General features: G+C 39.2%; 1 protein-coding gene across 3 annotated transcripts in view; it reads left to right on the top strand.

Moving 5' to 3' along the window:
* dph6 (diphthamine biosynthesis 6) overlaps window positions 1–26,168 on the top strand; it is a 137,826-nt gene that overhangs the window by 97,608 nt on the left and 14,050 nt on the right. For 2 of the 3 annotated variants that reach the window (XM_059519489.1, XM_059519487.1), the window contains one exon: window positions 14,069–14,308. In XM_059519489.1, coding sequence (XP_059375472.1) covers window positions 14,069–14,308 — 240 coding nt within the window. Of the gene's footprint in view, window positions 1–14,068; window positions 14,309–14,515; window positions 14,552–26,168 lie in introns of all 3 variants that reach the window. The other variant, XM_059519490.1, reaches the window with a different exon arrangement.

Here is a 26,168-nt window from a genome sequence, read left to right as displayed (position 1 = left end):
TGCACGTCTAACAAAACATAGCAAAGCAAATATAATTTTTATGATATTTAATTTTTCTTAATATTTTCTGTGAATAAGATTTTTAACTAGTTTAGTTTATTTAAAGAAGAACATTTAAAGACAACAGGAGTTGCAACCAAAGCGCTGTGCAACAAATATAAAACAAAGTAAAAACATACCCAATGAAGACAATACAATTCCACACCCTCAAGCAGATTTCAACAGAATAAAAATACTTTTTCAAAGAGGATTTAAACAAATAAATAGCCTAGGAGCTGTCACAGTGAGTTACAGTAATCAAACTTTGAAGTTATAAATGCATGAATTACTGTTTGAAGGTCCTTCATGGAAAGCATCCTCTTGATTCTAGCCATTGATCTTAATTGAAAGAAACTGCTTTACTAAACAGCACTGATCTGCTTATTAAAAGACAACGTAGGATCAAAAGCAGCACCAAGGTTTCTAACACAGTTGTGTACATTTGATGACGGGGGCTAAGCTGCTTGGCAATGCCAGATGACACAGTTGTTGGACCAAAAAACATTATTTCAGCTTTATCATTATTCAACTGTAAAAAAAATAATGTCCATCCAGCATCCTGAAGACATGCAAACAGATTAGACATAGAACAGTTATTGTTTTTAACAGGAATATAAAGTTGAGTGTCGTCCACAAAGAAATTATATGATAAATTATGTACCGAGTGGAACCATATATAAGGAGAAAAGGAGAGGACACAAAATAGAGCCCTGTGGAACACCATATGAGATTTGAGCTGGAGATGAGAAACAATTCCCCAAATTCACAGAAAAAGATATGTCCTTAAGGTTGGAAGTAAACCAGTTCAGCACAGATCGCTGGAAACCATCTACCTGATCAAGTCTTTGATGAATGATGTCATGATCTGTTGTATCAAATACTGCACTTAAATCAAGCATGATTAAGATGCAGCAAGAACCAAGGGAAAGAGTCAAGGCAAAGGAAAATAATCATTAGTAACCTTCAAGAGGGCAGATTCAGTACTATGAGATTCTCTAAAACCCAGACTGAAATGTGTCAAAAGTATTAAAAGTACTTAAGATGAGATAATTTAGAATAAACACCTGTTTCCAAAACATTTGAAGTGAAAGATGATTTAGAAATGGTTTTATAGTTATTTAGGTCATGCTGATCAAGATGTGGTTGAACTATAGCATGTTTAAAAGAAGCTAATAATAGCAGTAACAACTTGATTTAAGGCTGGAAAAGTCTCTTTAAAAACCTGAGAAAGCAGAACATCTTTAGAGTAACTAAATAAAGGACTTCATACTAAGAACAGTATCATAGAGTCGGAAAAGAGATGGGGAGCTCTGATGAAAATGCATTTCTAGAGGAAAGGAATTTTGAGATGGTACGTTAGACCTGATTCACTCGGCTTTAAGGATAAAATGTTTGAAAAACTGTTCACACAAATCAATGGAGAGTTCTATTGAGGCACTAGGAGCAGGATTTAAAAAGACATTAATTGTATAAAAAAAAAGCATCTTTGGCCAGTATGCATTTTGTGCAATTAAATATTTCCTCTGAGCTTCCTTACCAGTACTCTGATACCATTAAGACATTCTCTGAACATTTCGTTTGATATCTGAAATGTATCTTTCTTTTTAATTGCCTGCACTCTTGTCTAACGGCAGGAATGAACCCTGAAGCTATGGCTGTAGTTTTTCCATCACCTAGGATCTGTAAACTACATGAACATATACATCTGAAAGAGAAAGCTGTTATAAACACACACACTCACACACACAATTATACTGTTGCTACAAATATATTTTAAACACTAAATGATTGTATGGAAAAATTATATATAATTATTTAACATTTTAATAAATTATGTAATATTACTATATTATTGTTTTGTATTTTTATATTTACTAATTACATGCACCAATGTAAAAATACCTGAAAAAAGCCAATATTTTTCACCATGCTCTGTATATTTTTTAATATTGTCTTTAAATAAAATGCGAATTACATGACCGATTGTTGCCAAAATGTTTCATGCAAGTAGTTTAGTGCTTAGTAAAATACTATAAATCTAGCTACAAATAATCAAGGCATTGTTTCAATGCTTAACGAACACCTGGAAGAATGAGATTTAATAGTTTGATATTTATGGAATTATTTCACATTACTTGAATATTGATATTATTGTTTTATGTCATATGTTAAATAGTTGTGTGCAGCTATATAAGAATAGCAAGTAAAAACAGCAGTATCTGCGTGCATTTAATCTGCACTGAACTGATTGTAATTAGTCAGGTGACCCTAGTGGCTCGTTCTGCAAATAATCAGCACAATTAAATCAGATGCAAGAAAATGATCCATATGAATAAAGGAGTGAGAAAAAAACGTGGAAAAAGCAAAAATATATAGGATGCTACAGAGCTTTCAATATTGAAATAATCTGCAGAAATGAATCAAACTTGATATCTATCTATTCTTCATCACTTTCATACAGATTCAAGTGTCTGCATCATTCTCACGGAAACACATCAGTTCATGCGTCTTCTCAAAATGTAAAAGAAACAAATCCATTGTATTTGGCTTTGATAAAGTGAAGCATGATTTTAGACCCTTCAGGACCATTCTGTCACTCAAAATATGTTCCTACTAATGAAACAAACTGCTGAGTAAATAACTATTTTAAATGAAAAATGATGTGCAGTATTTCAATGTAAAAAATTAGAGTGAATTAATTAATACCATGATATATTAACCATTTGCTAAATAATATATTATTTTCTGCACAGTGAGATTTTTTTATCATTAATATAACAGTAATCTTATGTTATAATGTTTGTAATATGCAATGCTTTAAAAAAAAAAAAAAAGATTAAATAATACCTTGAGAGAGACGTCATGATATCTGGTTATGTTCTGCATAACGTGAGACGGGATCATGTGAGGCTCATCACAGGCGTGTGGCATGTTTCTAAAATCTGAAATAGTGAAAGCAGCACAGTCTCTAGACAAACACAGATTCTGTGCACGTGGGGCAGATTTTGAGTTGCATGCTGCAGATGGAAGATGCAGATGTAAAAACTGAATAATAAATGGTGTATCTGAAGACCAGCGAGCGCTGTCCGGTTTCATCTCGTCCAGAGCCGCGTGACCGGCCCATTACGATGGTAACGAGGTCTATTCCTGTACGCTGGTGTTTGACGGGACAGACACTGACACGCAGACGACAGCAGCACAATCAGAGAGCCGCGGGTCAGAGCTTCTCCTGCTGTAGCGTCTGCGTTTGGGAACCAGAGTCGTGGCTCATTCAGATTAACCTTTATGTTTCATTTACTTCTGGCCTCTCGTGCTGGTGTTAATGTCTCAGAGGGCCTCGTTGGAGTTTTTGTAGTTTTCAGCCGTTCCACAGATAGAGAAGTGTTGTAGATGAACACTAGACTCAGGTCTGTTTGGAGCTGCAGCATCTTTACTCTTATGCAGATTCATTATTCATATTTCAGTTACTTCTGGCTATGATTCTCACAAACACATGCCTGCAAGAGAAAGAAAAAAAAAAAATATATATATATTTTACGAAATGAAACTGAAGCTTGTTTTAGAACCTTTCTTATTTAGATCCTGTTATTTATTTATTTTTTCTGTTAAATGTTTCCAATCTTATTATTATTTTCATGCTAATTAACTTAAATATAAAAAGACTCATCAGGTTTCATATTTTATTATTTTCATTAAAGAGTCCTATTATGATTCTTGTTAATGTAATACATTAGTTTTTGTAATAAATGTTTATAGATAAATAAACTAATGCCATGATATCTTATTAAATTAATATTTCCCTGGGAAATTCAAAAAAGTCAAATGGTCCTAAAATATAATTCATTTTCTTTATGAAAACTTAAAAATATATATTTAAATCTAGTTTTTTTCCCCTATGACATTATATTCACGCCAATTAACAGAAAAAATTAACTAAAATCACTCCTCACTATTGCTTATGATTATTTTCATTAAATATTCATTTTTGATTATTATTATTGAAATACAGTAAATGTTTTTTAATATATTTAAATCTGAATAAATTAAATAATGCCATGATTTAGAAATCATTTGCCCTATGAAGGTTTTTTTTTTTACTATTATTCTATAATATCATTAATTTTCTTTTTTAAAATACATGTGCATGACCTGACATGTAACAAAATAGTACAAATAGCATTTAACAAAAATGTGTACTATAAAATAATCAAATTAAAGGGGGGAACATAAACCCGGCACAAATAGTTGAGCTGTTTTTCTAGAAGACACTCCAGAAGCTTTGAGACGCAGTCGTGATCCGAGTGCTTGGTGTCTGATGGTAAGCTGCTGTTTCATGAAGTCACACTGCCCTCTCTTGAGCGGATCTGAAGCTGCGCTCATGTGATGAGACACAGACTGGACCCCATCAGATCCCGCTGGAGACGGGATGAGGACAGACATCACGCCCCTTGGCCTTCCCTGGCATTAGGCAGATTAGCCGGAAAGCGCATAATGCGGGGTGATGGAATTTGTCATAATTTGCATTGTCCTGGAAAGATGCTGTTTGATCGAGCGGCGCGTGGCGGGGCCTGGCATGTTCCCGCGGGCAGGTCACCGGGTTTTGCGGGATGTGCATCAGTCAAAAAAGCCTCACAACCAATTTGTCACAGACGCAGAGGTCGAGAGCCGTGCCTTTGCCTTTGCCTCCTGACGGCGAGACAGAGCGCTCTCTGATCTGGTGTTCAGATGTCATCAGATGTCTGGTCTCAAACTAAAGACAGAACAATAGCTCTCTTCCTGTGTGATCATCTCTGGGTCTGTGACACTGCTCTGGGCTTTTCTTCATATTTTGAAATCATATTTTCTGTTTGCATGGTAATTTTAGTTGAAGTTTTAGTCATTTTGTTGTTTTTAAATATATCTTTTGAGTTTTTGATGTCTGAATATGGTTTTATATATATATATATATATAAATATATATGTGTGTGTGTGTGTGTGTGTGTATATATCATTGTGACATTATTTTCATGCCAATTAACCAAAATGCTAAGTTTAGCAAATGCATTTTTTTAAAAATATTTTTGTTATTTTCATTAAAGGATTCTAGTTAACCATTCTAATAATACCATGATACCTAAATGTGCATAAATAATACCAATGCATAAATAATTTGCTCATAAATGTATATGTTTGTATTTATGTATTTATTGTATTTCGTTTGGTTGCCTTAATGAGAATGAGCCATTCATATCAATGCATTACAGAGATTTTTGAAAGATCTGAAAGAGATTTGTTATAGTTAAAATAAAGTATGTTTAGGTTTTGATAAGTATTGATAATAGTTCACTAATAACCCTGGCGTGATCAAGACAGAAGCTGATGTGAGCGCGCTGCTCATCCACACACACGTCCACAAACACACACACACACTATATATATATATATATATATATATATATATTTTTTTTTAATAAAGTAAATTCATACTTTTAATTTTTTATTTAGTATTTATTTAATTTTAATTAACTTTTAGATTAATTTACATTTTAAATTGTTAATTGTAATTTAGTATTAAAATATTAATTTTAGAAATATTAATTTTAGATATTTAGTAATTTCTAGTATTAAATCGATTTTAAATACTTTTATAAGGACATTTATGATGTTACGAAAGATTTCTATTTCAAATAAACGCTGTTCTTCTGAACTTTCTGTTCATCTGTGAATCCTGAAAAATAAAATGCATCAGTTTCCACAGAAATATTGAGCAGCACAACCGTTTTCAACACTGATAATAATCAGAAATGTTTCTTGAGCAGTAAATCATCATATTTTCATGATTTCTGAAGATCATGTGACACTGAAGACTGGAGGAATGATGCTGGAAATACAGCAGAGCATCACAGAAATATATTACACTTTAACACAGATTCACACAGAAAACAGATGATTTACATTAGAATAATATTTCACAATATTTACTGTATTTTTGATCAAACAAATGAAGCCTTGCTGAGCAGAAGAGACGTTTACTGACCCCAAGCCTTTGACCAGTATATATCTTCCTTGACTCATATATCACACTCACACTTTAAAGGCATGTACCAACACTCGTGATTTTAGTCCAGCTCACTAATTTGTTTTGGAAATTGGCTAGAATTGTAAAGAGAAACTGTTCTCTAAAGTTTGTTATTGAGCAACATCATCACACAAGTGTGTGTAAAGCGCTGCACCTGCTGTATTCATCTGAAGCGTCACTATATGTGTGCCATTCCTCAGCCGGATCAATTATGCATGAAGATCCATTTGGGATGTGTGTCCATTAGCATAGCTGATGGTGCTTCTGCTTTTCCTCCCGCGTCCTTGACCAGAGCCACCGAGTTTGACCGTTCGTCAATAGCAGGTCACTTTACCCAGCTCAGCTCTTGAGGTCACCTCCACTGCCACCTCATTACACAAACAAGCAAGATCCAGGACCTCTGAGATTTCACTCACACGTCTGCCGCCGGAAGAGGAGCATTTACATGCGTGTTTTTTCTTCGCACGTCATAGAGAAACACGTGAGAAATAAAGCTTGAGGATGCATGGAGCCACTTTGGGAAAGAACGCTGGGTCTGAAAGTGACACTTTCCTGAAACACACCGTAAAGAGTTAAACAAAACACGGTGGCGTCGTTTGACCCCTATGAATATTAATCGTCTCCCTCTATTAAAAATGCATGGGCCGTTGTAGTTGTTGATCAGATTTTGGATGCCCATGCAAATTGGCCTGTCTTCCTTGTCAGCGCGCGGATGAATAATGTAGTTGTGTTGTCTAATCAGGGACACACCATTGACAGTCAATTAACAAGTTTGATTGGTGTCTGAACTCCTTCTTTTGAACTGTTAATTTTATGTAAATAGTATTCCCCAGATCTCGTCCTGGCAGGGTAACCTGAGCCAGCCTCTTAATAATTGATCGCTCCGCACCTGTTTTTTATTTTTAAATATTCTAATAGCCGAGAGGTCTGGCTTCAGAGGTCTGGCCCGATGCCGCTTCTGGTAAATGATGCGCTGATTGATCGCCGTTTGAAAGCTGCGAGCTTCCGGACGTCCGGTAATTTGTAGCTATCTCTGGGCGCTGGATGATGATTCATCAAAGCTGACAAGTGAAGCCAGGAGCCGGGAATCATGAGAAACACATATGATTATGGAAATAGATGTGACTCTTTCTTCCCTCCAGCAAAGTGCTGTTTGTTGGTCTGCTGTTTCCTGAGCTCATCTTGTGAAATGAGAAAGATGAATTTCCAAACGTCATCACGCTTTTTGAGAAAGGTTCTGTTCCTCTGGTTTAGTTCTGGTGCATGAGAATCAATCAGGCCGTCTGAGTTTGGACTAAAGATGTACAGACTGTTTTTTCTCCAACTCGAAATAGCAGGAAGTGATGGGAGTTTGGTTTGATGATTTTCTCCGGTGTAGTGAACTTTATAGAGCATCAAACTAACAGTGATGCTGGTGATTAATGCACCAGGGTTATTATAGTTAAATGAAACGAAAACCATAACAAGAAAATGTTGTTAGCTGAAAATAAATTAAAACAATAGTAATAAATACTTCTTTTATTTCAGCTAGTTTCCTAGGGAACAGTTTTTATTTTCATTTAGTTTAATGTGATGTTCAAAATGAACTAAATAATAAAATGAATGAAAAATTGTATAGACATTTAAAAGAAACGAATAAAAGTTACCAAAAAACAACAGCAACTAAAAACTTGAAAAAATAAAATAATAATATTGAATTGGAAACACTTCTAAATTTCTAGTTTAACACTAAAAGTACAGATAAAACTAAAATAAAAAATAACAAAAAATTATAGACAAAGTAAAAAAACAAAAAAACAAAAAAAAAACAGGATAGCTAAAACTTGAAAATGTAAAATTTGAAAAGAATAATTAATTGGAAACATTTCTCGTTTTCATCTTGAAACAAAACATGAAAAAAAAAAAAAAACCTAATATAAATTATATAAAAAACACAACAAAATGAATAGAACAGAAAAACTCACTGGATATAATTTTTTTTTTATGTAGTTTAATTTGATACTCCAAAATAACTAAAACTGAAATAAAAACATTTAGAATGACATAAAACAACAGCAAATTGACTAAACTTCTAATACAATATATATATATATATATATATATATACAGTTGTGTGTGTGTACTTAAATTATGAGTTGAATCCCATCGATTAAAAACTTGCTATCAAATGCTCACTCTACTGGAGATCTGCAGAAGAGAAATGCAGAACATTAACTGCTAACGTTTTAGGCTAATGTTATAATCAGAGCACTATTGTAAAAAAATTGTTTTTAAATAAAATTGTTAATTGTTATTGTTTCGCCGACTTTAAGTGTTAGCTATCCGTTCATCAAAACATAAAACATTATTTACCCCGTTTATATCTGCAAGGTGTTTGTTACACATTTTCCCTGTGTGTTAACATCAGTAATGATGTTACTCGAATGTCTAACTTAACTCTCGTTAATGTATTTTGCCCCGCCCCCAAACATATGATTCGACTATCAGTCGAATATCGGCAAGATTCGAAAATTCCGATTCGACTATGAAAATCCTTAGTCGGGGACACCCCTAGTACTAAGTATATTTTTTGTATATATAAACACACAAACATACATGTATATATTTTTTTAATATTTACACACACACACACACACATATATATATATATATATATAGCATATAGCATATATATACATATAGCTATAATTGTATGTCAATAATACTAATATAACACTGCAATGCATGTCATATGATTACACAGTGAAATCAAAATGAAGTCTAATCCTGTCTGCATTAACATTAGTGTTTGAAACCATTCGGAAATGTCCAGTCAGTGACCGCGTCTGCACGTGGAGGTCAAAGCGGCCAGTGTCCTGTGGCCAGGGCTTTAGAGGCGCTCTGGTGATCTGGGTAAATGCAGTATCTGTGCATGCATGCTAATTGGCTCTAAATCTGCGTTTCACAGTGTGTACCAATTGATGGAGTCAGCTGTGATCGCAGCAGAGGTCACGGTCCTGCAGCCCAGCGCCTCACACTAAATACTTTACCAGAGCTTCAATTAACACCTGATCACCTGCGGCCCATTTGATCGGTGGAGACCTGACCTCTCCGGCACACCGCGCTCCTGCACATCTGATGATACTCCGCCCGTGTATTTTTAGCTGTAGGATTATGTGTCTTCAGAAGAGAGTTCGTCTGTGGATTCTCAGCTAATTATCAGCTTGTTATGAATGCGTAGGAGCTGCACATTTGCGTGTGCTTTCATTGCTGGTGTGAAACGGGACTCTAGGTGATAAAATAACAATGAAGGTGTAGCGCGTTAATTGATGCTCAGCTGTTCAAACACGAATGCTTTAATAATGTTAATGAATTGCACCTTTTTTGATGTAAGGCTCCGACATTTGGGTGAAACCATCACTGATTTATTATTTATGGCAGTTTCCACCTATAGGCTACAAATTAGGGCTTGAAACCTTTTCTTTTTCACTAAATAGTTAGTGATTTTAAATGCTGAACCCTCACGAAAGTCTCAGTCAAACTAAATCATAATTTTTAATTGTGCAAATGCTTTATAATAAAATTATGAATGTTATATAAAATATTATATAAGCTATTAGTTTCTGTTTTTCTTTTATGGGTTTTTCTCAAATTATGCATTATTATATTCTAATAGTGAACAATATGCTCAAATATTAAATAAATGTATCAAAATATAAAATGGTAGAATGGGTTACTGGCTTATCATAAATAAAGCTGTCATTCAGTAGCTGGTGGCTTGTCTGGTTTGTAGATATTGGTTAACTTTTATTTCCAATAAAAAATATTAGTTTGAATATAATTTTGGAATATTGCACTTTGTGTTAAATCTGAGAATGTGGAATTTGATGTTTCCCATTAGTAAGTTGCTTTGGATAAAAGCGTCTGCTAAATAAATAAATGTAATTTTAATGTTGATTCACCGGCATGCTGTTTGTTTTGCAGGGAAAACATCTTGTGGTAACACTGTTGCATGCAAAATGTGTGAAATTGTGCAATATTATTTATTTATTTTGCAATAAATTGACAGTCAATTCAAATGATTACAAAATTGATCATTTACATTTTTTTCATACAGACAATAAATAGAAGAACCTTGAACATCTGAAAAATGCAGGCGTGTAAGAGAACAACTACTTAGTAAACAGAACATATGAAATCCTGTACATTTCCCAGAAACATGCAGTATATTTGAATGCAGTGTTTTTGGTCATCCAAGAATAAAGCAGTCAAAAAAATAACAGATATATAACAGATCAACCACCCAGAACACACTAGCAACTATGTAGCATCTCCCTAGCAACCACACAGAGCACTCTGCATTAAGAGTCAGTGTATCTGTTTATGAGACCGCATGGCCTTCACACTTTCTGACTAGGCTTTCTCAAGCCAACATAGCAAGTGTATAGTGATATATGAATAGGTTTTTCTGTGGTGTCTCAGTGTCATGTTTTCTCTCCATTAAGGAAAAATGTCATCAGTGTTCACTCTTTCTTTCATTTTCGTTGCTAGCATGGGTCAGGTCTATAATTGTGTTTCAGATGATATAGTGATTGTTTTAAAAGCACGCTCATGTAGATTTGTGATGGCCAATAATTATCATTAAAAAAATTCTTATTTAGTTTTTTCCATCCATCCCATTCTTCTGCCTTATGGTCTCCTTCACTGATGTCCACAAGCATGTTCTTGGGTTGCCGCTGCAACAGGCATCAACAACCTTCTAGCCACAGCTCACACCAGCCATTTCTGTGAAGGAGGCTTTGAACAGGACCCACTCTGAGTGTATGTCCCCAGCCTTTCCCTAGGAGAAAGGAAAAGCTTCTCCAGAGGTGGTAGTTAAAAATATTCTGGACAGGATCCTCAGCCAGATGTTGATCCTATTTGTTTGGGTTTCCTGGGTCTGTCCAGCAGCCTCCTCTGCCATCTTATCCAGCTTAGCAGCTCTCTTTACCTGAGTGCCTATAACATAGTAGTAGTAGTAGCCCTTTATTGTCACTAGTCACAAGTACCAGCGAAATTAGCCATCAACCAAAAAAAACCTCAGCAACAAAGCACATCATCAATACAAACACATGACTTTGCAGCTGGGGACGGAAATTGGGGGGTCGAGGTAATCCAGCGCAGGCAAGCAGCCATCCGGTCCATCAGCCCTAGGGCGCTGGTCACAAACCCGCTTTTCAGATTGGCGGTACAAAGCGGCGAAGGCGAGGGATGCGGGGGGTGATGCATATCTGTATATAAGTGCGTATTTGTCTGTGTGTGTGTATGAATGTAAGAGTTTGTATGGCGCTTTTTCCATGTCAAATGTCGAGAGAGCATAATTGTAGCGCGAAAGTACATTAATATAATGCGCGAGCATCAATCTCTCTGCTCGCGCATGGGATATAATGTGCGCGAGCGCAAATCTCTCTGCTCGAGCACAGGAACTGGTCGCGCGCTCTCAGATACACGTTGCTCTTGTAAGAATTTTCTCTGGGCTCGTTCAGAGAGTATGCCTGCACTTAAAACGTGTTCAGTGCAATCGCAAATCTCTTCTCTTCGCTTAAAGTAAGCGTGTATGTACTTAGACTGCGTCCCGTGGGTTCGCGCATGGCCAAGTACTCTTCTCTTCAATTTCTTTCTCTTTGCTCTTGGCATAAACGCTGTCAAAACGGCAACAACCAATCAGAAATAGGCTTCAACGACGGACCAATGAAAACGCGACATCGTACAGAATAGACAAGACGAGAGAGCAAGCAGGGAAGGCAAGGGGGAAGAGGGAGAAAAATGTGTCCGCCTCCGTTGAGAGTCAAAGAAGAGTCTTGCCACAGGTTTGATGATAAGACTGTGAAGTCGATCCAAGAACTAAGCCTAAGGTGGTACGGTAACAAGTACACTCTAAAGCCGTGGTTCCACCGCAGGAACTTTACTCAGGAACTAGGGACTTTGGGCTGGTACTCGGTGTGTTTCCACTGCAGGAACCAGGAACTAAATAAAGTTCTGGGTAAAAAAATGCTCCTCAGAAAGTCCCTGCTGGCGAGGTAGTACTTTTACAAAGTTCTGAAACTTTCGGGGGCGGGACTTGGGCGCTAAACATCCTGATTGGTTGAGTTCACGCAGCATTGTGATTTAAACCACCATTTATTCGGATCATTTTCATAATATTACTGGTATTGTGTCATGAAATGTAATTTTAAAAGTATTTCAAGCCAGAATGTAGTTGTTTAAAAGTCAAATCTGTGGTTTATTTATAAAGACAGCGTCTATTTAAAAATGTGTTTGGCTGATTTCAGGGACGTGAGCTCCACACGATCAGCGGGAGCTCAGTCCTGATGTATCCGCCTAGAGCAGTCTCACCTCGTCTAGACCTTCTGATATGTGCCGCTGACTCTGATGTCTCTTTAGTGGTTAAACATAAAATATTATTCGTTTTGGATAAATGTAACAGGTAATCTTTGGCCTGTATTCAATGTATCTATATGTTAAAATAGAAAATAAATAAAGGCAAATTGATATTTGTTTCATTGTAATGACTGTATATATACACATTTCCTTGAACTAAGTACATCTCCGCAGCTTTTATTATGTTTAAATGAAAACGAAAGGAGGCAGTGGTATTTGATATCCTATGTTGTTTTATTGTAAATATACAGTGAGGAAAATTGCAGTAGCTGACTGATGTTATTAGGTACACTGCTGTTTGCAGAATTACCGGATTAAATAAACGTGGACATCACACTCCCGAGTCATATGCACAAAGTCCGAACTACCGAGGATGCAAGCCCAAAATTAGCGTACTTTGCATTGAGAAATGCGCGCACAGACCTACGTCACCAGTCTATTTGCCTAATCTTCCCGGTACTTTAGACCACGGTGGAAACGCAGAAAGCACCAGGTCTGGGGGGAAAAAAGTTCCTGGGAAAAAAAGTTCCTTGTACAAATGTTCCGGGTAATTTCGGTGGAAACGCGGCATAAGCCACCTTATGTTCAAACTTGGTGTTTATTAAGGCCAATCCATGCTGAGGACAGAAGTCCAATAACAAAAGCCCAATAGGGTTCAGTGCAGATCTGTCCCTAACATGAATGTTAAAGTCGCCAAGCTGAACTGTGGAGTCCCCAGGTGATACCCCTTCCAGGGCCTCACCTAGGACCTCCAAGAAGGCTGGAAACTCTGAACTGTGGTTTAGCAACTAAACACAGAACACAGTCAGAGCCTTCCACTCCATGACATATAGTCGCAGTGAGGGGACTAGAGCAAAGCTCCCACACTGTTATTTAGGATTTTTGTTCCAGAGCAGTGCGTAGAAGTGAGGCCAACTATATCTAGTTCAATGCTCAACTTTTCTCACTAACTCTGGCTCCTTCACCACCAGAGGGGTCACATTCCATGCACCAAAAACAAAAGCTATTTTCCACAACCAAGGTCCAGTTCACACAGCACACCACTTACCACAAGGAGATGGGTCCATGGCATTTTATTCAGACTGAGCCTGACTGGGCCCCAAAAGTCAGATCCAAGCCACCAGGTGCTCACCTATGAGCTCCTCTCCCAGGCTTCAGGAGAATCCCTCTTATCCCTCCTTTCCATCTTCATGGCTGGGTCTGACTGTCCTAACTACTTTGTCTCATAGTGGCTGGTGTATAAAAAATTTTCCGAGGCCCTGATCCTCATCCTTTGTATCGTAGGTGTTTGTAGAGAGATCACTATTTGTCTGGCTTCTCATCTCAGACCATTTTCTATGGAGACCCTACCAGGAGTTTTAACTTCAGATAACACAGCTCCCAGGGTGGGGGGGGGGGGTTGTATTTCATTTATTTATCAACATGTTCATTCAAGTGTTGTGTGGCTCCCGTAATTGTTGCTCCCGTAATTCAAATTGAATGTTTGAATAGTGCATCTTTGAAGTGTTGTGTGCGCAGATCTAACAGTAATGCCTGTGTGTCATGCGGTTTAACTCTCTGTGTGTGTCTCAGGTGCGGGAGGCGGTGTTCTGTGCTGGTCAGATCGCTCTGGTGCCCTGCTCCATGCAGCTGGTTAACGGGCCGGTGGCTCTCCAGGCTCGGCTCTGCTTCAGTCACATGGAGAAGGTTCTGCGTGCAATGGACTCCAAACTCACGCTGGCTCACGTGCTGCAGGCGCACATCTACCTCACCCACCGTGACCACGCCGCGGCTGTCACAGAGGCCTGGAACAGAACACTACAGGACGCCCAGGTGAGTCAGTCATTGCTTTAACAGCCCATAAACACAATGGAGACTCACTGACCAACATTGTGCTCAACACACCGTATATTACAGATTAAATAAATATCTTCTGATTGACTGTGATTGTGCAGATCTCACTCAGGTGAGATGGAAGCCAGGTTGTTAGCACGACCCGCTGTCGTCAACACACACAACAAGAAGTTTCTTTTTTTCCAGAGTTGTTTGTCAAGAGGAAATATTTCTGTAAAATAGGTGCACAGTAAGACTGCATGGTTTTGACTGCAAAATGTAGTTTTTATGCAATATATCGCGATACTAAAAATACAGGAACACAGTCGAAATTTGTAATGAATGATTTATTCTAGAATGTTTGGGGTAATTTTGTAGGGATGTGCATCTGCATAGAAAATTGAGATGCTGTTAAGATGTGTTTTTGTCGATCTGATCACAAGTATACAACATTGAATACAGGTGAACGTTTTCTACTTTCGACTGCTTCCAGAGATAGTCGTAAACGTTCTCCTCTCAGCTGACTGTGCTAATTCTTAAGCATTATCATGTTCATTATCTGTCCGTTAATCGCCAGAATAAGAAGGTTTAATTTGATTTAAAGTACATTTCAGTCGTGTGTTACAAATTTAAAATAAATGTTTTTCTTTTTTTCAGTGGTTTAGTTCTGCATGTGCATAAACAACTAGAGAAAAACAGAATAAATGAAGTATGAAAGGAATAAAGAAAATAGGCCTACACAAAATATGTTTCAGTTAAATGATTAAAGGTGCAATAGGAGATCTTGGAAAATGCTAACATTAGCCTGATAGCACCGAAAGTCCAAAAGCCACGCCCCCTGAACACATTTATGCTCACAGACCAGAATACCAGAGACAACATAACTACAATAGGCTACATCAGCGGTTCCCAATTCAAGTCCATGTTCTGAAGTGAAGTTAACCCCTGCTCAGGGAGTAGGGAGCAGTGAACACGGTGTAGGGATCATATCGATCGGAACACAGTTCATTCACGTAGCTCGAGTTGGTCATCTGAATCGGGTGTGTTAACTAAGCGAGACATGTAAAATATGTGTGCAAGCACTGGAATTGGGAACCGCTGAGCTACATCATGTGTCATTAACCAGCGAGAAAAATTTAAAAGCACTACAATACCAGGAAGGAAGACCGGGTTGTTGATGTTTGTCTGCCATTCTAGCTCTGTCTGCACAGCGTGTGTGAACGCACTAATGATGTATTCTGTCTGTGTGAACAGTGTGCACAGAGGTATGCAGATACACACTGACAGTAGGATTGTGCGAGTAATCGAAATCGGCATATAATCACGATTTGAGCGTGCGCGATTTCTAAATTGCTTTTAGCACAATTATAACCTCTCGCAGTGTGCTATCCAATCCAGACAGAATGCAGCGCGCCTAAATGGAGCGCGAGAACAGAACAGACAGGGCATAGGCCTACGTAACTCCAGATTCAAACACTGTCTGTGATGTGCATTTTTTCCGAGCCCATGTTAATGGATCAAAGCGTTCACACTGCACATGGTAAAATATGCAAATATGTGAACAGAAAAGGTTAGAAATAGAAAGGTGCGAAAATATTTAATATCTAACACATGAGCATACAGAGAGCTGTGAGTGCACAGGACACAGTTTAAGTGAGAGGAGACACGTTTTAAGTGCACACACTCTCTCCGGACGAGAGCAGCGTGTATCTGAGCATGCGCGTCTGGTTTTGTGACAGAACAAAGGAAATCTGCGTGCGATCTGAGAGATTCGCACTCGCGCATTATTTTAATGTGCTTTCGCGTTACAATAATGCGCTCTCTGTGCTGCTTCTGCACAGCATACACATACTGTATACGCACTGCAGACGGAGTACGTGTGAACCTGTATAACAAATCTATTTCAACACCTGAAGCACCGCTACATTGAGCTCTATGAACAATGCATGGCAGAAACAAACAAACAAAAAAATCCCTGGACACTGGATTTGTTATTTTTTTACTTTTTTTGCCATGTGTCTAGATATTTTGTCACACCTTCTATAGAGATTATTTTGACTTATGTCTGTTGTAGAGACATGTTACAACTTTTTGATTATGCTCTTATTGGTTTTCTTTTGGAAATATGTTTCAAATTCATACTGAATGCATTTATGACTGTAAAGCATGTCTGTGTGTGTCAAAATCGTGATTATAATCAAAATCGCTAAATTGATCAAAGAAATTGTGATAGATTTTTTTTGTCTATATCGCACAGCCCTAGTTCACAGGCAGGAAGGAAAGCCATTTAAAACACTCGGACCGAGCGTTTTGCTTGTACGTTCATGGTCCTACACCTTCCACAGAATATATAAATACAGATAGATACATTGAAACCACTTAACTTAATGATTGCTATTGGGATGTGAAGAGACTTTCAACAAGAGACCTTTTCAGTATAACAAAAAGAAAATTCTGAAGACAATCACCTATTGCACCTTTAACTGTCCCGGTTCTGTTAGTTGTTTTACTTCCTGCCACTCTTAAGTTGTCATGATAATTAATTCTTGTCTATTTGTCTCGTATTTAAGTTGCTGCTGTTTGACCTTTCAGTTGTCTGGTATTGTCTGTGCTACAAAGCTGTCTCACAGTTGGGCTACTGGTGGATTTATAAAATAAATCTTGTTTTATTTCCATCATCTTCTTCATCCTTTGGTTGAATTGTGACATTAAAAAAAAAAAAAAAAAAAATCAAGATTTCCTAAAAAGATGGAACAGTGCATGCTGTTATTTTTCTTTAGTTTACAAACTCAATTTTTTTTTCTCATCGTAACTGTACATAAATAACAGTAAACAGCTTCAAATGATGTCTTACTCATGTATATGACCAAAAAGGACAGAATATGAAGGATGCAGTTCTGCTCTAAACGTACTCAAGATTAACATAAGATCAGCAGAAACTGTGTGTGTGTTAGGTCTCCTTTAAATCAAGATGCATTTACTTGAGATGCTTATTGAACAGTTGAACTCTTGTTTTCTGAGAAAATGAACAGAATTGAGTTCATGATAAAAAAAAATAAAAAAAACTAACATCGTCAGTGGGGTTGAAAACTTATTTTCCTTTGAATTGAGTTGATTTTTCTAAAACCATGGGCAGATATTGGTTCTTTACATTTTGAGACCATATTGACGTATATTCAATTTAACGTCTTACTTAAATGTCTTCAAAAGGTTCTTAAAAATCCTTAAGTTTGCCTTAGCGAAACCCTTCTTTTATAAAAAAAAACAGAGAGGTTTTATGTTGGTGGGAAAACACTGGCAGCCCTTCAATCTCCTCGCAGATTTATAAACCGTTCTTAATACGCATGTCTGAAGATGCTTGGTGCATGCTGTGAGACTGATATTATCCTAATCCTTTTATTAACGTGTTTGCTTTGAGATAGTTGTAATTATTTTCTCTCGCTGTCTGTATTGTTTCATTATTTTATGTTTATTTAAAAGACCTCGATTAGGGGAAAGCAATTAATCCCTGAGACCTCCGGACCCTTCATGAATCTGACATTTAAATGCAAATGAAGGTGAAATCTGCTCTAAAGTGCTGCTGTGTGGAAGGTGCCGAGTGCTCATGAAAACTCGAACGGTGCGTGTCTTTAATGGTACGAGCGTACGGCTCCTGAGATCTGTTCCTGCTCCTGATGCTCTCTCTGTACAGCGCTCTTATTGATCAGTTCACAGTCCTGATGATTACTTAGAGATCAGATATCAGAAACCCACTCCTGATACACACACTAACTGGACAGATTGTGGAGTGATGAAGACTACCAGGATTGCGTTTATTTGATAAAAAATACAGTAAAAACTGTGAAATATTATTGCAATTTAAAACTTAATTTTGTAGAACGTAATTTTCCCCTGTGATCAAAGCTGATTTTTCAGCATTTACTCTAGTTTTTAATACTTTTCTTCATCAAGGAACTATCAAATTGATTGAAAGTGGGAGTAAAGACATTTATAATATATAATATTTCAAATAAATGCTGCTCTTTAGAATTTTCTATTCATCTGTGAATCTTGAAAAGTTTAATTCATCCTTGATGAATAAGAGTAGGGTTAGGGTTATGAACTATGAAAGCCCAATGCAAAAAAAAAGTTACCATGAGTCTCGTCTGTGTGTTGGTGTCGGTGTGTGCGGTTTGTCTCGTGAGCAGCACTCATTTCAGCTGAACATCATGAGAATATATCTGTGCAACAAAAGACATGCTGAGTTCATGATTAAAACCAGCGTACAGGCAAATGTTCAAGATTGAGGGACCAAATATTACAGTGTAGGCATTGATCCACATTATGATATGATGTATGGATTCAGAAGTGATGTATTGTGTGTGAAAGTTTGCACACCTGAACATCATCCTGCAGTCGTTCACATGCTGTAATGTAAACCCAGCTCCAGTGCTGCAGCAGTGTGATATTACAGGACACCAGTGTGACAGGAATATTAATGCACACTAACTTATTTTCTCTCGTGTGATTTTTATCATTTATTTCCTTCTCAGTTCTCAGATATCAGTGATAATGACATGTATGCTTTTGTATTATCATCTTATTCAAATGTTGGTTACACTTTATTTTAAGGTGTTACTATTACTAAAGATGTTGAAAATGATTCATACAGAAGCGGCAAATATTAAAAAAAAAACCTGATTCAAAATATTAATAACAACTTTAATCTTATGTCACTGATACTAAAACAGCACTGGTCTGAGGTGTGTTTTTTTTTCTTTGGCCCTGACATATGTGTTTATTTCAGTTACTTAACTGCTTTTAATGGCTGTAAAGCCTGATTTCTATGACATGCATTTAGAAAATACAATTTCCATTGTATGCCAAGTTTAAAGAAGTTATTTTGACAGAACAAGCAAAATAAACAGGTTTGAATATCTTTTGAGCAATACATAAATGACACGACTGATGCTGTAGTGTTAAATTTGAATTCTTGTGTGTGTGTGTGTGTGTCTGTGTTCTTATGTGTGTGTGTGTGTGCGTGCGTGCGTGCGTGTGTGTGTGCGTGTGTGTGTGTGTGCTTGTGTGTGCGTGCGTGCCTGTGTGTGTGCATGCGTGTGTAAGTGTGTGTGTGTGTGTGCATGCGTGTGTAAGTGTGTGATTGTGTGTGTGTGTCTGTGTGTGCGTGTGTAAGTGTGTGTGTGTGTGTGTGTGTGTGTGTGTGTGTGTGTGAGTGTGTGAGTGTGTGTGTGTGTGTTTTGTGCATGCGTGTGTAAGTGTGTGAGTGTGTGTGTGTGTGTGTGTGTGAGTGTGTGTGTGTGTGTGTGTGTGTTTTGTGCATGCGTGTGTAAGTGTGTGTGCGTGAGTGTGTGTGTGTGTGTGTGTGTATACGAGCGTATGGGACGCTCAGTGGGTTCATGTGTAGTGCAGCCAAGATGGTGGTGTGTGTTTCCGGTTAGAGAAACAGGAGAGAGGATCCCAATTTAACTTTTTTAATCATAGACTGGTTGAATATGTTACTTCACACAAATGTAGTCTATAAACAGAAGAAATACAAAGAAAACAGTAGTAAATATACCAGTATATGACAAAGACATTCAGTTATTCAGTAATAGATTAATTAACATACATTATTTGCAGATTATATTAATAAAATAAGCAATGACAAGCAGATCGCCCGATCGTTGCATATGCTCTATATTAAGAGCACAAACTAAGCAACATCATCAATTGACAGTTCTAACAATAATGAACAAACTGGGTAATGTAACTAGGAAGTGAACATTATCCTTTGTATTATAATAGAAATACACTTATTAGCACGATAAATGCCCAATACAAATGCGTTTGATTTCACTTTAAATATCACTTTCAGTTTCACTTTCATCTATGACACAGTTTAAAATGCGTTCGGTTTATGGGCAAACGTCAACATTCAAAACAATGATATGAATGACAAATACAATATATATATGTATGAACTCACCCGTAATCATTTACACACAGGAAAAAACATAAACAACCTTCGAATAAACAGTCCAGCCAGCCTGATTTGTAACCTGCTGCTGTCAAGTCAAAATGTCTGCTCCTAACTGAGCTGCGCATGCTACGTGCCATTAGGGGGCGTGGTTAGGGCTTTCTCACACAGCCGCCCCCAAATGTGTAAGCACATTTGAAATAGTGAGAAAACCTAGCTAATTAGTAGGCTCAATAGGGTCATCATCAGAGAATTTAGGGAGTGGGACTAAACGGGATACAGGTCTTACATATGTGCGATTGTGTACCTGCACTTCAACTGTTCTGATACGCCCATCCGGTCCAGGGAAAATGTTGGCCACTTTACCTACTGGCCAACATGCTCGTGGAAGTTGTGAATCCACTATCAGTACCACCTGGTCTAGACCAATTTCACCCCCATCTTTACGCCATTTCTGTCTTTCTTGTAGATTCAGAAGGTAGTAATGGATGAATCTAGACCAGAAATGGTCAGCGAGTACTTGGCTATGTTTCCATCTTCTGGTGCCCAAAAGATTACTTGAATCATAGAGCACTTGTGGGAGAGAAGAATCATGACGACCCATTAGTAGGATGCTGGGCGTAACTGGGTCCAAATCGGACACGTCTGAGGATGCGTATCCCAAAGGCTTAGCATTTAGGATGCCTTCAACTTCGGTGAGCACGGTTCGCAGTACAGTTTCAGTTAATGTTTGATCTCTCAGTACTACCTTTAAGGCCTGCTTTACTGATTTAACCTCCCGTTCCCCTGCTCCCCCGAAATGAGGGGCACCAGGTGGAATAAATCTGAATGAAATCTGTTGTTCTGCCAGTTGTTCCCTGAGTTGAGGCGTCATGGCTTCATAAGCTGCTCTCATCTCTTTGTCTCCTCCAACAAAGTTTGTTCCATTATCGCAAAGAAGCTCAAATGGTTTCCCTCTTCGTGCTATGAATCTGCGGAGAGACATTAGAAATGCATCTGTGTCAAGGCTTTCTAATAGATCAAGATGGAGACAACGGGTGGTCAGACATTTGAAAACTATTCCCCATCTTTTCTCGGTACGTCGACCAATCTTCACTGTGAATGGACCAAAACAATCCATCCCAGTGGAATAGAATGGGGGTTTGTACAGACGTAGGCGTGCGGATGGGAGGTCGGCCATTTTGGGTACAACGGGTTTAGCGCGCCATTTCTGGCAGTCCAGACACCTAAATTGATTCTTCTTGATTGCTTCCCTTCCTCGCAGAATCCAGTATCGTCTTCTCAGCTCAGCAAATACTCTTTTTGGCCCAGGATGTAAAAGGGAGGAATCATATTCCTTGATCAGAAGCTTGGTTAGGTGATGTTGCGGATCAAGCACAATGGGATGTATAGCATCCAATTCCATTTGTTTAGCATGTCTCAGCCTCCCTCCGACCCTGATAAGTCCACTGGATTTATCATACTAAGGTGATAAGGATGCTAATCTACTCTAATCTACTGGTAATGGTCTATCAGAAGTGAGAGCTTTAAACTCGTCTGGAAAGGAATCTTTCTGAGCCTGTTGTAGGAGGAGCCTCTCTGCGGATATGTAACTCTCTGAATCATTTGGTGACTGCATGGGAGAGGTAGCCGCCCCGTAAAGGGATGTCACTGTAGATTTTAGTAGCTCAGACCAAGTACTAAATTGGTTAACATCAGGAATGGGAATGTCTGGATTTGTGCACACATGCAGGAAGTTTGCTGACTTTCTCAGTTCTGCCTCTGGTTCAGTTTCAACTGCTGGCAAAGTGGGCCAACATGACTCTGACTGGTGCAAGAAATTTGGTCCAGTAATCCAACGGCAAGGTGGGGTTAATTCCTTTAATGTTTGGCCTCGGGTTATGACATCAGCAGGGTTGTTAGCTGAATCAACGTACCTCCAGGAATCAATATTAGTGAGTGATTGAATTTCAGCCACCCGTGTTCCTACAAAGACTTTGTATCTGCATGAGTCGGATTTAAGCCATTGGAGGACTGTGGCTGAGTCTGACCAGAGGATGATACGATTGATGTTGACAGTTAGTTCTGTTTGAAGGACATTAGCCACCTGCGCTCCGGTAAGTGCCGCACTTAGTTCCAGACGAGGGATCGTCGTCTGCTTCCGAGGTGCCACTCGTGAACGAGCTAACACAAATGAGACATGGACATGTCCTTCATTGTTTTCTGTGCGCATGTAGGCCACTGAGCCGTAGGCCCTCTCAGATGCATCGCAGAATATATGTAAATCCCGACTGAGGATTTCCACTTGTCCTTCATATGGAGTGTAACACCTTGGGATTGCAACCTGATCTGAATGGTGGAGCTCTTGCTGCCAGTCTTGCCATCTAGTTAACAGGCTGTCAGATGTGATTGGGTCATCCCACCCTAGATTGTTCTTCCACAAATCCTGGACCAGCACTTTGGCTCGGGTTGTAAATGGAATTAGATAACCCAAGGGATCATACTGTGATGCTAAAACGCTGTAGACATTCCGTAGAGTGGGTTCAAGGCATCCGGATTGGCTGGGTTTGTAGCTGAACGAGTCTGTGAGACAGTTCCACAGTAGCCCAAGTGTACCTTCCAGGAGGTCAGTACTCTTCTGTGATAGCCAGAGTTCACTTTTCTGTGATCTTGCTTCAGAGGGGAGATGCTGAATAATAATGAGTTGGATCCACTTGCGGATGGTTCTGGGCAATGTCCTGGAGTGCATATATGGCACAGCATGGGCTGCATGTTGTGCCGAATGGTAAAACTTGCCATTCCTAGATTTTAGGCTGTTCTGTTCTCTGCATGTTTCTCCACAGAAAGCGTACAATAGGCTTATCACTTGACAAGAGGCGAACCTGGTGGAACATACCTTTCACATCTCCGCTGATAGCTACAGGATGTTCACGGAACCTCAGCAAGACACCAAGTAACGACGGGCCAAGAATGGGCCCAGGTAGGAGGATCTCATTTAAAGCGTGGCTTTGGTATGAATAAGAGCAGTTGAAAACTATTCTGTCCTTGTTTTTATGTGTCACCATATGGTGAGGGATGTACCACGACTCAGGGGATTGCTCAGCTTCTTGTGTTGATGTCTCTGCTACATAGCCAGCTTCTTGCAGTTTCTTCATTTCAGAACAGTATGACTCAGCTCGCCTAAGGTCTTTAGCAAGTTTACGCTCAGTGCTTCGAAGGTTTGCCATCACTGCTTCTTTAGGGGCTCTAAGAAGTTCAGCATTGGGCCGCCTTAGCAAGGGAGTGGCGTATCGCATAATGCCGCTGACTTCTACCTTGGTAGTATGTGTCTGGAGAAGAGAGAGGGCATACTGGTCTTGCTTGGAGCGAGTGGCTGTTTTCTCATTTACATAGGGCAGAGTATCAATTTGCCAGAGGCGTTCCACATTCTTGAATAACTCAGTATTCGACGTGGTTGTGGTTATATGAAGACACTGTGGGGTGGAAAGGATGGGATGACTAAGCCCTGTGGGACCTTGGAGGGTCCAACCAAGTCTAGTACAGATGGCAATTGGTCCATTTGCAGGTCCCATACACACTGGCTGGACAGGAGTAAGCAGGTGAGGCATGTCAGACCCGATAAGCAATAAAGGTTGGGCACGGTCAATCCAGGGTAATTGCAAGGACCTAAGGTGCTCATACTTGTGCTGGAGAGCAGACACAGGGTAGGAATGTTCAGATAGTCTAAGGTTATCTGCAGTGAATGCATGAGGAATCAGGTATTTCTTGCCTGGTCTGTGCAAGGGTGACACATTGAGGGAAACAGTGGCTCCGTGCAAATTAACTACATCGTGATGGACTGTGCGTAGTGTTAGTGTTTCAGGTTCAGTGGGGAGGTTCAACTGAACTACAGCCTGTGACAAAACAATGCTGCGCTCTGAACCATCGTCCAACACTGCATATGCTTCCATTACATTCTTATGGTTGTGCAGTAAGACCTTGACTATCTTGAGCATTACCTTTTGAGATCTGTTGGGCCTGTCTAAATAGACATGAGGGGTAGGAATCTTGACCAGCAGCACACTTTTTAGGATCTGTAAAGCTGCATCATGCAAGATGGTCAGATGTAACTCTTTACAGTTGGTGCAGGTTCTTTTCAGAGTACAACTGTCTGGCTTATGGGTTCGCCCACATTTCCAACAGCGCTTCTCATTGGTTATCCACTGTACTATTTGATCTGTAATCATTATCTTGAACTTGGGACACATGTTAAGGAAGTGGTCCTTTGTATTACAGTATGGGCAGAAGGGCTGAATCTTAGAGGAAGTCTGAGATTTCGTTGGTCCCTGCAAGGCTGAATTGGCATCAGCTGAGTACAAGATGGATGTGGATCTCTCCTTTGAACGAAAAGGTGACCTTTGCAGATCTTTCTTGACAGGTCTAGCCATATCAATCTGATACATAGTAGCTGCTTTATTGGAAATGCACTTTGCTTGTGACTTCATCTGCAGCCATGCAGACAGGTCGGGTAAAGTATAAGTGCGGTCTGTGCCAGTTTGCAAAATACCGCGGCTGAAACAGTGCTCAACAAACCCATCACGATATGACGGTGGCATCTTGCTTAACAATAGATCAACATGAGAGCTACAGCGCAGCTCGTATCCATTTGGGCCTTCCAAAGTTCTGAGCATTCCTACAAGTGTTTGGATAGATAGGGAAAAGGAGGTAAAAGCTTCTGCATCACCGAACTTGACTGCTGGTGCATTCAGTATGACACATAATTCGGACTGAACCAGTTGACGTGGTTGCCCGTATTTATCCTGCAGTGCTTGTAGTGCAGTTGTGTATGGTCTGGGGTCATACATATAGGCTTTGGCCAACTGGAGAGCATTGGGAAGTTTTAAGTGACTTAAAAGGACCTGATACTTGTAATGTTCACTCAACTGAGGCTGGTTATTCATTACATTGTCCAAGGCCATCTTCAATAATGCAAAGTCACTTTCTCGACTGGTATCGAAGTATGGAATTGCTGGCTTTGGGACCCCGTAAGCTGAGGCAGCTAACATTTCCAGACCAGGTGGTTGTGCTGGACAGGGGTACATCACTGCCCGATTATGAGCGGCGTCAGATGGGGGAGCAGGATAGGGTACTGTTGTCCAGTGAGAGCTAGGATTCGTGAAATGGTAGGACTGAGCTTGTAAGGGAGCCCATAATGTTATAGGTACTGTAGATGAAACTGTAGGCAGGACACTGACAGGGGGTGTATGACTATAGGTTACAGGGGGTAAAGGAGCTGCATAATCTGACCTAGACTTTAAGGTGGGCGGTGCAGTAACTAGTGAAGCCGATGACCTTGTAACTGTGTTGGGCAGGGTTACCTCGGCAGCAGAGGTTACAGAACTGAATGGGGATTCAGCAACTGAAACAGTAATGTGTTCTGCAGGTAATATGGGGGAAGGCATTACTGATGACACAGGTACGAAGTTAACATGGCAAGGGGTAGAATGACTAGGCATTACTTGGGCAGATGATTTAACATCAGTGGTAGCAGCAGCTATCTGTGGTCTAGTGCTTACCTCAGACAGAGGATCAACAGCTAAGCTGGACTCTGAAGCAGCGACAATAACATCTTGAGATTCCTGTTTAAAAAGTACACAAACATATTTAGCAACCTCAAGCTCATTTTGGACCTTTTTGAGACGTCTGCGGCTTTCTACCCGCTTAGCTAGTAACTCTCTAGCCTTAGTGGCTTGTTCCTGTCTATACTGTGCTTCTCTAGCCTGAGCATCTAGTCTCTCACACTCCTTATCTAAAATGGCGTCCTCTTCGATCTGCTGTTGAAGTTCTTCCAAGTCCAGAGTCTTTAGCCTTTCCTCCAACAGGGCCGCTTGAAGATCGGAGAGTCCATGTCTGGGAGATCTGTGTTGTGCACTGCGATGAGATCTT

The sequence above is a fragment of the Carassius carassius genome, chromosome 31 (genome assembly GCF_963082965.1).
Source record: "Carassius carassius chromosome 31, fCarCar2.1, whole genome shotgun sequence".
Taxonomy (NCBI): Eukaryota; Metazoa; Chordata; class Actinopteri; order Cypriniformes; family Cyprinidae; genus Carassius; species Carassius carassius.
This window is presented reverse-complemented; position numbering and strand designations above follow the sequence as displayed.